General features: G+C 54.9%; 1 protein-coding gene and 1 long non-coding RNA gene across 2 annotated transcripts in view; one reads left to right on the forward strand and one right to left on the reverse strand.

Annotated features, from left to right (window-relative positions):
• LOC106726154 overlaps positions 1-5,325 on the reverse strand; it is a 9,088-nt gene extending 3,763 nt beyond the window's left edge. The window contains exons 1-2 of the long non-coding RNA XR_001362184.1: positions 4,885-5,325; positions 4,667-4,778 (exon numbers count right to left, since the gene is read on the reverse strand). This is a non-coding gene — a long non-coding RNA (uncharacterized LOC106726154). The remainder of the gene's footprint in view (positions 1-4,666; positions 4,779-4,884) is intronic.
• Positions 5,326-6,594: 1,269 nt separating this feature from the next.
• EPHX1 (epoxide hydrolase 1, microsomal (xenobiotic)) overlaps positions 6,595-14,192 on the forward strand; it is an 11,258-nt gene continuing 3,660 nt past the window's right edge. Inside the window, exons 1-5 of the mRNA XM_014539963.1 lie at positions 6,595-6,782; positions 9,417-9,597; positions 11,252-11,479; positions 11,910-12,039; positions 12,541-12,749. Coding sequence (XP_014395449.1) covers positions 6,600-6,782; positions 9,417-9,597; positions 11,252-11,479; positions 11,910-12,039; positions 12,541-12,749 — 931 coding nt within the window. The 5' untranslated portion in view covers positions 6,595-6,599. The remainder of the gene's footprint in view (positions 6,783-9,416; positions 9,598-11,251; positions 11,480-11,909; positions 12,040-12,540; positions 12,750-14,192) is intronic.

Raw genomic sequence — 14,192 nt, forward strand, 5'->3', positions numbered from 1 at the left:
AGGGTTCGATTCCTGGTCAGGGCACATGCCGGGGTTGCAGGCTCGATCTCCAGTGTGGGGTGTGCAGGAGGCAGCTGATCGATTCTCTTTCATCATTGATGTGTCTATCCCTCTCTCCCTCTCCCTTCCTCTCTGGCATCAATAATAAAAATAAAATATATTGTTAAAAGTATAGTATATACATAAACTAGTAACAGGGTCATTTATCATTATCACGTATTAGGCACCGTCCATAATTCCATGTGCTGTATTTTTATAGTGCGGTCAGAGCAGTAGGGTTGTTTATATTGGCATCACCACTAACAGGTGAGTCATGACTGCGCTGTGAGGACACTAGGTGATAGGGATTTCTCAGCTCCGTTGTAATCTTTTTTTTTTAAATATATTTTATTGATTTTAGAAGAGGAAAGGAGCGGGGGAGAGAGAAACATCAATGATGAGAGAGAATCATTGATTGGCTGCCTCCTGCACGCCCCCCCACTGGGGATCGAGCCCACAACCCAGGCATGTGCCCTTGGCCGGAATCGAACCCGGGACCCCTCAGTCCGCAGGCCGCCGCTCTATCCATTGAGCCAAACCAGCTAGGATTCCATTGTAATCTTACGGGATCACTGTCTTTCATGTGGTCCGTCAGCGAACAAAACGTCGTTATGCGGCACCTGACTGAATGTACATATGGTGGATCGATCACTAAAAAGCATTATTAGTTCATCTGTTTGTCTCAGTGGAGTGTGAACTGCTGCAGGTACAGGGCGGTATCTCATTCCCTGGGTCATAGTCATGCACAGTATTTGCTGAACCACCCTCTGGCCCAAGACCAAATTTGTAACCTTACGGGATCATGGTCTTTCTTGTGGTCCGTCTTATGCGGCACCTGACTGAATGTACATATGGTGTATCGATCACTAAAAAGCATTATTAGTTCATCTGTGTGTCTCAGTGGAGCGTGAACTGCTGCAGGTACAGGGCGGTATCTCATTCACTGGGTCATAGTCATGCGCAGTATTTGCTGAACCACCCTCTGGCCCAAGACCAAATTTATATTTGCTTTACTAAGGCACGGGTCCAACTCTCTTATTGACCTTAAAAAACAATGACTCCCTGATACTCCACAGACCAAGTTCGAATAACAGGAAAAGAGTGTACTTGAGTTTTTACTTCTATCCATCTTAACATGAGTCGTATGTTTTCAACCTTGCATCTTTGCTGCAAGCATAACAGAAGTATTATGGTCCAATTATGAAAACTTTCATGCCTCTGAACAGTGCCAGAGAACAAAGCACCTACTCTATTTGGCCTCCTCTCTTTAAAAATTTTCCCAGAAAGTGAGACCCAGAAAGACAAAAGTAAACTAATAAGTCTCTTTGCTGGTATCGCTTGTCCCTTTCAAACGGTTTACATTGCGTGGGTCTCGTGAGGGTCATGGTCATCACATTCCTCAACTAGCTTTTTCCACTTGAACTCATTCCTAATGTTTTTCCCCACATTTCATAACCGCATGCCCAGAACTTGACTCCCTGCAGAACTGGGGGGATTAAACTGTATTTGATCTCATTTCTTATCGGAGTAGCCAGTTATTGCTCATCATGTTTCTCCCTGAAGTTTAGCCTCTTATAACTAAACTAGAGGCTCAGTGCACAAAAATTTGTGCACTGGGGGAGGGGGGGTCCCTCAGCCCAACCTGCACCCTCTTGCAATCCGGGACCCCTCGGGGAATGTCCGCCTACTGGCTTAGGCCCGCTCCCCATGGGCCTAAGCCAGCAGTCAGACATTCCTCAAGTCCAGGAGCTCTGACTCCTTACCACCCATCTGCTCATATGCTCGCTGCTCTTTAGCGCTGCCTCAGAGGCGGGAGAGGCTCCTGCCACCGCAGCTGCACTCGCCCACCGGCTTCTGGCTGAGTGGGTAATGGGAGCCTGCTGGCTGGGGAAAGGGATCGAGAGGTGATCAGTGCACCTCGTAGCAACTGGTAGAGTGGTCGTTCTGGTCATTCCCGTCGTTTGGTCAGTTTGCATATTACCCTTTTATTATATAAGATGACCACTGTCCTCCAGTTTGTGTGTTTAAAAGAAATGAGGCCGCTCTACAACAAAAACGACACTTTCCTTACTAGGTAAGCTCATCATTTTTCAGAAAGAGGATTGTGATTCCAAGAAGAAAAAAAATGCTTTCGTTCAGAAAGGCTTCCCTTCCCCCGCCCCCCGACCCCGTCAGCAAACTATGATTCTGGAAAAGTGCACGAAAGACAACAACAGCAACCTCATCGGATGACATGTGTTTGTGGGAGTTCAGCTCTAACGTCACGGGCAGGCATCACCAAGCAGGCACTCTTGTTTTGCAACGTGTCACTGCGGAATTTTTCACCGTGCCTCCTAAATGCTGATACTGCCTCTCGAAGTGATTGGAACATTTTCTACACCAGCAGGGACTGACCACACGGAAGAGATAAGAATAGCTCTCCTTGGGAACGTGGAGGCGTAGCAAACAGGATTCTGCCCCCTGACGCTGCGAATATCATTTCCCCGGGGACGTGTCTGGGAAAAGGCTGGCAGGCAACGATGTACACACTCCTAGGTCTGGACCCAACCGAAGTGTCTCCATATGTTTACGCAGAGTCACAAGGTAGGATGTTCACTCTCCACGTCAGTCCTCAGTGAGGAAGGAGAGCGGACCCCAGGCGTCCATGCCACGCACTTCCCTACGTCCAGCCTACGAACGCACACAGACGGTGACGGGGCACCGGGCGTGGGCTGCATAATCTAATAGGGACAGAGTCCCTCTGGGGTGTCCTCCAGCACAGAGCGATCCCGCACAGCAAAAAGGGAGTAGGTGGAGCACCTGCTCTGAACCAGGCCGTCTTCACAAACAGCCTGTGAGGTTGCATTGTTATCCCCATTTTACAGACAAGATCATAGAGGCTCACACCAAGACACCTCATGATTAAAATGACGAAGGTTAAAGACAAAGAATTTAAAAGCAGCAAGAGAAAGACAGTTCCCTCCAAGGGAGTTCCCAGGAGACGGTCAGCTGATTTCTCAAGAGAAACATTTCAGGCCAGAAGAGATTAGCAGGAAATATTCCAAGGGATGAAAAGCAAGGACCTTCCACCAAGATTACTCTCCCCAGTAAGGCTATCGTTTAAAATTAAAGGAGAAATAAAGAGCTTCCCAAACAAGAAAAAGCTAAAGGAGTTTGTTACCGCCGAACCAGCATTATAAGAAATGTTAAAGGGCCTGGAATCAAAGAAGAAGAAAGAAGGAGAAAGGGTGAGGAGGAGGAGACGATGGAGGAGAAGCAGCAGCAGCAAGAGGAAATAGTTAAAAGAATAAAATGGCAATGCATATGTACCTATCAGTCATCACTTCAAATGTAAATGGATTAAATGCTCCAATCAAATAACATAGGGGAACTGAATGGATAAGAACACAGGACCCATATATGTGCTGTCTACAAGAGACCCACCTCAGGAGGACAGACACAGACAAAAAGCGAAGGGATAGAAAAGGCTACTTCATACAAATGGAATGTTTTTAAAAAGCTGGGTAGTAATACCTGTATCAGACAAAATAGATTTTAAAACAAAGGCGATCAGCAGAAAAAACGGACATTGGATTTCCACTGGCGTGCAGGAAGGGGGAGGGGAGTTCCATTTCTGTACCTCTGCGGAGGAGTATTTCAAGGAACAACGCCCCCCCCCCCACCGTGGCCCAATGCGCAGTTTAGGGGGGCAGCTTCTGGCAGGAGCAAACCTCGGGGCCTCAGCAAGCCCCCCTCCCAGGGCCCTGTGGGGAGTAGAGAGCACCCTGGGGTGGGTTTCCTAGCAAGCTCCTCCCTGCCTTGGGGTTGGGTGGGAGAGGTCGGGAGAACTAGGTAATTCGCACACTATGGTAATGCCTGCTTTGTGGTCTGTGATCAGTGGCTCTACAGCACCACCCCTGAGCTAAATATCAATATTCGTATTTTCTTAATTAGGATGCAAGAGAAGGGGCTTTAACTTTTCTCATTGGGAGGTGGAGGAGCGTGTAGAGGAGAGTATAGGGGGGATAGATGGTGAAGGAAGGAGACTTCACTTGGGTGGTGAACATACAATGCAATATACAGATGGTGTATTATACATTGTACACCTAAAACCTACATAATCTTACTAACCAATGTCACCCCAATCAATTCAATTTAAAAAAAGAAACACTAACATGAAAACAATCTCCTTGAATCTGTTACGTTGCCTGGACGGTGCTGGAGTGGGCCATCGTTGCGCCCCTCGTCCCAGGTTTCCTGTGTTTGTTCTGTTTGTTTGTTTATTTAAATATATTTTGACAGAGTTCAGAGAGGAAGGGAGAGGGAGATAGAAACATCAACGATGAGAGAGAATCATCAACCAGCTGCCTCTTGCACAACCCGCCATCGGAGATCGAGCCTGCAACCCAGGCATGTGCCCCGACCGGGAATGGAACCGTGACCTCCTGGTTCATAGGTGGAAGCTCAACCACTGAGCCACACTGGCTGGGCTGATTTCCTGTGTCATTCTCACATTCTCCCTGGGCATGGGGTTCAGCTTGCTGCCTGAAGACTAGGGGAGAGAACCACACTGCACACCCTTCAGATCGGCTGAGGTGGCAGGACCGTGCAATGGTAAAAAGACCTCGGCAAGTGAGGCCAGCCCTACCTCCCCGGCAGCCTCGAGCTCCACCGCTGAGCGTCCCTGCTTCTTCCCGAGGCGGTGATCAGAGGTCGAGGAGGCGGCTCCCACGTGGACAGGGGCAAGCGCTGGGCTCATCCTGCCCAGAAAGAGAAAGTTGGTCACTAATCCCAGAGGGAAATGGCAGCGGAGCTCCCATCTCTCTGTGCTGACGTCAGGCAAGGAGGGTGGCTTGCCAAGCTCACCTCGGACGCTGAAGAAGTGGACCCTTCTAGATGGTTCCTTCTGATTTCAGCCCCCTTGACAACACTGTGCAAACTGTGTCTGATTTGCTTCCACAGTGCGGGCTGCACAAATCTTGGCGGAGTGCCTGGCCGTGCCAGGGATGGTGCTGGGCCCTGGGGTCAGGGCAGCGACCAGGACAGACAAGCTCCAGACGGCTGTGGTGCCGCCCGTCTGCCCGGGGAACCACGTCCACCTGCTCCTGTTGTCGGGGCAGCTCTGCTCTCTGCCTTCCATCCCCTCCCGCACGCTCCCCGCAGGGCCTGAGCCCCACCCAGCCTTCAGCTATCAGGAGGGCTAGCGCTGGCCCTGCTCCATCTTCTCAAAGGGAGGACTGCCTGGACCTGGCCGGTGTGGCTCAGTGGATAGAGCGTCAGCCTGTGGACCGAAAGGTCCCGGGTTTGATTCCGGTCAAGGGCACATGCCCGGGTTGCAGGCTTGATCCCCAGTAGGGGGTGTGCAGGAGGCAGCCGATCCATGATTACCTCTCATCATTGATGTTTCTATCTCTCCCCCTCTCCCTTCCTCTCTGAAATCAATAAAAATATATTTTTTTAAAAAGAAAAAAAGGTAGGATTTCCTGGCAGGGACAGAGGGTCTCTCGAGAAATGGAAGGAGCTGTTGCAAGTTGTCTTTTCTGAATTCCTTGAAACAGGAGGGACCCCTCCCCAGCTGCCCCTCGCCTTGTTTAATCCCAGCTGACACACAGGCCAGGCACTGTTGCGCGTGGGGTTGAAGGATGAAGGCCGCGGCCCGTCTGCAGCGGGAGGGAGGGAGGTGGGGAGGTGGGGAGGGCCCCGCTGACACCCCACCAGCCACATTCCATCTCCGGCTGGGATGGCGGAGGCCTGCTCTCTGGTGGCTGAGACTCATGGCGCGAAGGGAAAGAAGCCTTGAGCCCCTTCAGAGCTTCTCAGCCGAAAGGGGGAGATGGCGGTGGGCTCGCTGGGTACGGGTCCCAGCACAAATGCTCGGCCGAGCGGATTCTCAGATGTACGCCCGCGGCCTGAGAGATGGGGTGGCGATCAACATGTGGGTGCCACGGGCTGTGGTTCAGAGGAGGGCGCTGGGCAGGGAGGGGCTGGGTGGGAGTGGCATGGGGACTGGGGGGAGGGGAGAATCGGAGGGTTCCAGGGACTGAGTATGGGAACTAGGAGTTCATGGTCGGAAATAGGGCCCTGGATTGGGTGCAGGAAGCGGGGGGAGCCAACCCCAGGGGTTCCCTTCCAGGAAGTCCCATTTCTGTACCCCTGTTCCCGGAACAGCCCCAGTGGCCCCATGCTCAGACTAGAGGGGCAGCTCTTGGCAGGAGCAAATGTTGGGGCCTCAGCAAGCCCCCCCACCACCCTCCTTCCCAGGGTCCCGTGGGGAATGAGGGCATGGAGGGGCAGCTCTTGGCAGGAGCAAACATTGGGGCCTCAGCAAGCCCCCTCCCCCTGCACCCTCCTTCCCAGGGTCCTGTGGGGAATGAGGGCACCTAGGCTGGGTCTCCTAGCAGGTCCCCCCCTGCGTGGGCTTGGGTGGGAGAGGTCAGGAGGACGGCGTCTCCGCCAGGGCTCCGGCCGGGCCGGTGGTCTCGGCCCCCTCTTCCCCCTCTTCCCCCTCTTCCCCCTCTTCCCCCTCTTCCCCCTCTTCCCCCTCTTCCCCCTCTTCCCCCTCTTCCCCCTCTGCAGGCGTCATGTGGCTGGAAATCCTCCTCGCCTCGGCTCTGGGCCTCGTCATCTACTGGTTCTTCTCCGGGGACAAGGAGGACACTCTGCCACTTGGAGATGGGTGGTGGGGGCCCGGGGCCAGGCCCGCAGCCCCGGAGGATGAGAGCATCCGCCCTTTCAAGGTGGAAACGTCGGACGAGGAGCTCAACGTAAGGCCCCTCTTCCCGGGCAGGCTGAGCAGAGGGAGGCAGGAAGCACCCCCACATTTGCCTGAGACTGGGGAGGGGGCTGGGGGGGGAAAGGGCCGCTCCTCAGAGTGCCCAGGTGGGAGAGGGGGTGCCCGCCGGACCCAGTTTCGTGTCTCACCTCCTTTGCGGCCCATCTGGAAGCTGGGGAGGAGCTTACAGGAGAAAGCGAGTAGGTTGTCTGTCGTCAGGCCCTGGGCGGAGAGCAGGCCACGGGGCCATCCAGTGCTGAAGCACAGAGAACCTGCTGGCGGGGCCAGCGCTGGTTAAGCACCTACTGTGTGCCAGCCACTCACGGTCGCCCCAGTCCCTGCAGTCCTCCTGCCGGGTGAGGTCTTTGTTCTCAGCTGCAGAAACTGAAGCTCGGGGAGGGACAGCAGCTCCTCCCAGGTGAGGGAGATGGCGTGCAGGATTCCGCCCGAGGTCTGCCCGGCTGTAAGGCCTCGTCCTCCTCCGCACGGGGCCGGAGGCAGGAAGGACGAGGCCAGCGGGGTGGGCTGACCCAGAGGCTGGCTCCAGCAGCCCCACGAGGGTGGGTGGGGCCTGGGATGCCCCATTTTTGCTTTCCTTCTGTGGTATGGGAGCACCTACTATGTGCAGGCGCTATGCTGGGTGCTCGGAAGGCAGGCAGATTCTTCCCTCACCTAGCTCAGCGTTCAGTCGTTGAGGAAAGAAATGCGCAGAGAGAAAAGCTAACTGAAAGGTTAAAAGGATTTAAATGGCGTCAGACGAGCCAAGGAAAATGTCGCGAGAGTTCGGAGAAAGGCGGGGTTGTTGAAAAGCAGAAACTGGCCGCCCCCAGGAGAAAGCAGGTGTGGCTCCTTGCAGCACCTGATCAGGCCTCACTGTTTAGGACAGAGGCCGAGCCCTGGGGAGAGCTCCTTTAGTGGGTTCTTAGGCTCGGAGCCTAACTTTCCAAAATCTGTTTGGGGTGACCCCAATGCTTGGGGAGGGGACACTCCAGGAAGACTCCATCAACTAAACTAACTTCCCCCAGCCAGCACTGCTGTCTTGGTCCGATGTACGCCCATCGGACCTGATCCCTCTTTTATCCCAGCTCAGTTATAATATATTAATTATTCGGTGCTGTACTCCCAGTGGGTGAACCACAGCTCATGGACAAACCCCTCCTGCCACCTGATTTTATACAGCCCCCATGCTAAGAATAGTTATCTTTTTTTAAAGATGCTTTTTCTCATTTTATTTTTTTAAATGTGTTTTTATTGATTTCAAAGAGGATGGGAGAGGGAGAGAGAGAGAAACATCAATGATGGGAGAGAATCATGGATCGGCTGCCTCCTGCACGCCCCCTACTGGGGATCGAGCCCGAAACCCGGGCATGTGCCCTGAGCGGGAATCGAACCGTGACCTCCTGGTTCATAGGTGGACGCTCAACCACTGAGCCACACCAGCCAGGCAGTGTTTATATCTTTAAACGGTTGAAAAAAATCAAAAGAAAAAAAATGTTTCATGACATGAAAATTATATGACAGGTTCAGGTCCACACATACAGTTTTGCTGGGACACAGCCACACTCACTCCTCCACGTACCATCGTCCATGGTGCTTGGAGGACAGAGTGGAGGAGTGGCTGGTCAAAAGCTTAAAATACCGGCTACCTGGGCCTCTACCCAAAAGGTTGGCCAGCTCCTGCACACAGAAGCCTAGATCAACTAAAGATGCGTATTGTTCATACATTTAAACCAGTGGTTCTCAACCTTCTGGCCCTTTAAATACAGTTCCTCATGTTGTGACCCAACCATAAAATTATTTTCGTTGCTACTTCATCACTGTCATGTTGCTACTGTGACGAATCGTCATGTAAATATCTGATATGCAGGATGGTCTTAGGCGACCCCCATGAAAGGGTCGTTCGACCGCCAAAGGGATCGCGACCCACAGGTTGAGAACCGCTGATTTAAACACGGAAAGACGAGAAATAAACCTGAAGTCAAAAGCAAGGAACATGGGCCCTCGCCGGTGTGGCTCCGTGGTTGAGTGTCAACCCACGAACCAAGAGGTCACCGGTTCAGTTCCTGGTCAGCACACAGCTCTTTATCCCTCTCCCTTCCTCTTGCTCTAAAAAAATCAATGAAAACATATATATTTTAGCCGTAGCTGGTTTGGCTCAGTGGACAGAGTGTTGGCCTGTGGACTCAAAGGTCCCGGGTTCGATTCCTGGTCAAGGGCACATGCCCGGGTTTCGGGCTCGATCCCCAGTGAGGGGTATGCAGGAGGCAGCCGATCCATGATTCTTTCTCATCATTGATGTTTCTCTCTCTTTCTCCCTTCCTCTCTGAAATCAATATCTTCCTCTCTGAAATCAATAAAAATATATTTAAAAGACAAAAAAACATATATTTTAAAAAGTAAAGAGCACGAGCTTTAGGAACAGCCACTGTGATGGGAAACGCAGAGGTTTCTTCTGGGTTAAACCCGACGCCCGGAGCGCAAGGCCAGGCCGGGGGCCTCCGCACCCTCTGGCTTTGCCGCCGCGGGAGGGTAGGGTTTGCTCTTTTGCTCTGTCCTCCGGAAACGTACCTCCTCTCTGCTCTGCCCCCCGACCCCTCTCTCCTCGGGGCCCTGCGCGCTGCTCCAGGATTTGTACCGAAGGATCGAGAAGGTCCGCTTAACCCCGCCGCTGGAGAACAGCCGCTTCCACTACGGCTTCAACTCCAGCTACCTGAAGAAGGTCCTCTCCTACTGGCGGGACGGATTCGACTGGAGGAAGCAGGTGGCCGTTCTCAACAGATACCCTCACTTCAAGACCAAGATCGAAGGTATGTGTCCAAAAAACGCCAGTGGGGGGGGCTGGGGGGGGGCGCCGTCACGGGCACGGCCTTCGCAGACGCTGGACGTGACTCAGACAAAGCTGGGGAGACCCAGGACCCAGGGGTTGGTCATGGAGATGTTATTTAAAACTTATCACAAGATGCAGACAGAACGCAAAATCCCAGCAAAGGCAACAGTGGGAGCCCAGGTTCCCACGCTGTCCGCCCAGCCTGGGGCTGGTCCAAGGCTGTCCTCCTCCCTCGTGTTCCGACCTCCTCAAGGTCCTCCCAGCCCTGCACTGACCCCTGCGCTCCAGGCTGCTCAGGCTCAACCCCCACCCCCGTGTTCTGTCCTCGTCCCCACCCACCTCACCATTTCATCCTCCCTGGTCTGTGGTGAGCCTCTGGCTCTCACCCCCGGCATGGCCTCCCACCACCGACCAGCCTCTACCAAGGCCTCCAGGGATGCTCAGCTCACCGCCCCAGAGCGATGGACCGAGTCACAGGGAGGCGGAGGTTCGAGGCCGGATGCAGCTGCTCAGCCGGTCCCAGCTCAGGCCCAAAGCCATGACCTCACTCCACACCCTCCCCTCGCCACCCACCAGGCCCAGCATGCGTCTGAGCCCAGCTTGGCTCCTCGCCCAGCACCCTGGGCCTGGAGCAGCCTGCGGGCACCACCGGCCGATAGAGAACGTGTCCTCCTCACAGGAGGAAATTTTGAAAAGTCAAATAGTTAAAATTCAAAAAGTACAGAAGGATACGCAGTGAAAAGGAATCTCCCCAGTCCCCCCCTCTCTCCCATTCCCCCCAGATATCTGCTCCCAGGGAGAGCCGGTGGACACCCAAGCATGTATGTCTGTATGGGTTTTGTGCTTTTTTTTTCTAATTTTATACCCAAATGACAATGTGATCAAACTTGAATTAAAAATAATCTCGCATCCTGCACTGTGCCTCAGAGGAGGCAAGATTCCCAACTAAAATAAACCGGAGGATGGGGTAACTTGAGCAGCATAGAAGGGTGTCCAGGATATATTACTCAGTGAAAAAAAAAACAAAAACATAAGGTTCCAAAATAGAACGCGTGCAGGGTTCTGTTTGGATTGAAGGAAGGGATGTTCTTGACGAATTTTTAAAAAAATCTGAACCGTCACAGCCAAGAGGAGGCTAAGAAGACGGGACAACTGAATGGGACGTCCCCCACAAAGCAGCATCTCATGAGCCGTGTCCTGTGGGATAAATGCACGTCTACACTGTCCTTCTAAACAGCTGTACTGCACTCCAGGGCACTGCTGAACTTCAATCTGTCCCATACTCTGTGGCTAAGATACATGGAGCATTTCCCCCTGATATTTAAACTATTAAACAAGTGTTTCATGAGCCTGCCATGAGACAGGAAGCAGCAGTGCACCACCACCCTGGCCCCGGCCACATGGAGTTCCCTGTCCTCACAGGGAGGCCGTGGAGGCTGAGCGAGGGCCCGTGCAGCAGGTGCGAGTGTAAGCGCTCGGCCAGCGCTGGTGGCTCTTGCTGTTCCTACTGTGACCTGTGCCCCAGGGTGGGGAGCCGAGGTGGCAGAACCCGCTGGCTGGGCTCCCCAGCTGCAGGGCCCTGGCCCCCTTGACACCCCCCTTGCCTGTGCTCTGCCCCCCACCCCCACCCCCAGGGCTGGACATCCACTTCATCCACGTGAAGCCCCCGCAGCTGCCCGCCGGCCGCACCGCCAAGCCCTTGCTGATGGTGCACGGCTGGCCCGGCTGCTTCTACGAGTTTTACAACATCATCCCGTTCCTGACGGACCCCAAGAGCCACGGCCTGAGCGACGAGCACGTGTTCGAGGTCATCTGCCCTTCCATTCCCGGCTACGGCTTCTCCGAGGCGTCCTCCAAGAAGGGTAGGGGCTGCTGGGGCCCGTGGGCCGCCCTCCTCCCCTGGAGCCAGGCTTTCCCACAGGCTCTCCTGGGAGGAGGAGGCAGGGAGCCGGCCGGGAAGCTTCCTCCTGAGCCAGAGGAGGCGGGCAGGGAGGGAGGAGGGCAAAGGAGGTCACTGTCATTGGGCAGAAGGCCCAGGCCTCTTCGCAGGGTCTGAGAGTGCGGTGGGCCTGACCGACGTGGCTCAGTGGTTGAGCGTCGACCTATGAACCAGGAGGTCACAGTTCGATTCCCTTGATCCCCAGTGCGGTGTGGGCCCAGGATTCCTGCTGTCCTCCTGAGCCGCTCTTGGCTAGCCTGGGCCGGGGGTGAGGAATTTCACAGGACATGGGGGTGACGGCTCCATGACGCTGTCTCTCCCGCCCCCCCCCCCACCCCTTTTCCCACAACCAGGCCTGAATTCCGTGGCCACCGCCAGGATCTTCTATAAGCTGATGCTGCGGCTGGGCTTCCAGGAGTTCTATGCTCAAGGCGGGGACTGGGGGTCCCTGATCTGCACCAACATCGCCCAGCTGGTGCCCAGGTGAGGGTCCTTCGGGGTGGGGGGGTGTGCATGCGTGTGTGGGCACAGCACCGCCCAGCTGGCCACCCATGCAGCTGGCAGGGGGGCTCACGCTGCCCCCCTCCCCCTGCCCCCCAGGACACGGTGTGGAGCCTTGGAGGGTGCTGGATGCTGAGCCCAGGGCAGGGGGGAGGGCTCCCTGGCGTCCAGCTGCACCCGGGGCCCTGGGGACACCATCCGACCAGGGTTGGTGACACTGGGCCAGATGCCCAGGCAGAGAGGCCCACTTGGACGAGGGGAAGGTCAGGGAATAGACCTTCCTAATGGACCAAATACCTAAGCAGAACTTTCTAGAGACACTATTTTCTCGCCAACCTGCCCCTTTGCCTCCGATGGCCACCCTGAGAGGGGCGGGTGCCGAAGGGGGCTGGCCCTGGCGTCCTCTCCCTCCTCTGCCTCTCCCCTCCCCGCTCCCCCTGACACCCGCCGGCCGAGCCTCACCCGGCCCCTCTCCGCCCCCAGCCACGTGAAAGGCCTGCACCTGAACATGGCCTTCGTGGTGAGAAACTTCCACACCCTGACCCTGTTCCTGGGGCCGCGTTTCCGGAAGCTGTTCGGCTACACGGAGAGGGACATGGAGCTCATGTCCCCCCTGAAGGAGAAGATGTTCTACAGCCTCATCCGGGAGAGCGGCTACATGCACATCCAGTGCACCAAGCCGGACACCGTGGGTGCGTGCCGCGAGGGGGCAGGGGGCGGCGGTTTACATCCGCTCCATCCAGGAGGGCTCCCAACCAGGGGACCCCCGGCCCCCCAGGGGCCCTGCTCACAGGCGACAACCTCTTTGAGGGACTCGGAGCTCTTTTGACCCTTAAACTGCAGTTTTCCATGGAAGGGAGTTGATGGGTCGCCATCCAACTCCCCAACATTCCCGTTTGGGCAGCTGTCATATTCCTGGTGGCTTTGACCCCTGACCCCTCCACCCCTGAGGGATGGAGAGCCGTGGGGGGAGGAAGCCTGGGAGGGGGGCAGAGGAGGGGGTGCCCCAGGGCCCAGAGGGGGGTCCCCCTGACAGCAGGGGAGGACCCAGCAAGTTTCTGCCACCAGGATCCTGTTAAAGCAGCGGTTCTCAACCTGTGGGTCGCGACCCCTTTGGCGGTCGAACGACCCTTTCACGGGGGTCGCCTAAGACCATCGGAAAACACATCTATAATGACATCTTGTTTTTGTGATTAATCACTATGCTTTAATGATGTTCAGTAGTTTGTAACGAAATTGGGGGTCACCACAACATGAGGAACTGTATTAAAAGGTCGCGGCATGAGGAAGGTTGAGAACCGCTGTGTTAAAGGATCATTAGAAAAAAGACTAAAAAATTCAAAAGATCAGGCCCTACAGGTGGACAATGAACACAGGTCACAGGTTTTCCTTAACTTGCTGGTTAATAAAGGAACCGGTAGCACGTAAAACGGCACAATGCGCAGGCAGGCAGTTAGGGACCCTCACATTAAGGGGCTGGTGGGTGCAGAGGTCAGAATCCACGGTCATAACCATTTACACCCCCATTTGCTTCCCTATGAACAAGAATCGTGTGCGTGACCACCCGTCTTCCACAGTTTCCAGCCCCTAAACCAGCTCTAAGGCCGGGGAAGAGGGGACCCCAGAGAGTCCCATCCCCTGGGAGCACCCGCCAGGTGACTCCCCGACTCCCACTCAGAAAGCTCCCGGGACAGTCTGCCCATTTCACAGTCCTCGATCGTTCTCGGGACGGTCCCGAGCTCACCACACGCTAAGCCGCTCATGGAAATAACGGCGCTTCCTTCGTAAAGCCAGTTCTCCCCCCGGGATCACAAACGTGACCCACACTTGTGTTCAAAACATCGAAGGACGTGAAAAGCACAAAACAGAAACGACCGCCTGGCACCTCTCACCACCCCCCCCCCAGCTCCCCTTCCCAGCCTTCAGGCGAACTCGCTAACATGGTGGCTGATGGATTCTCACACGTGGAACCCACCCATCCATGTAACCAGACAGAACGCGACCGGCCGGCCAGCCAGACACCCCTCTTCCAAGCAATCTTCACCCCTTGCCCCCAGGGCAACACCTCCTGACCTGAGACAGACAGATCTGTTTTGCCTGTCTTGGTACTTAAAAAAAAAAAAAAAAAAAAAAAA

The sequence above is a fragment of the Myotis brandtii genome, unplaced genomic scaffold (assembly GCF_000412655.1).
Source record: "Myotis brandtii unplaced genomic scaffold, ASM41265v1 scaffold231, whole genome shotgun sequence".
In the NCBI taxonomy this organism is placed as follows: domain Eukaryota; kingdom Metazoa; phylum Chordata; class Mammalia; order Chiroptera; family Vespertilionidae; genus Myotis; species Myotis brandtii.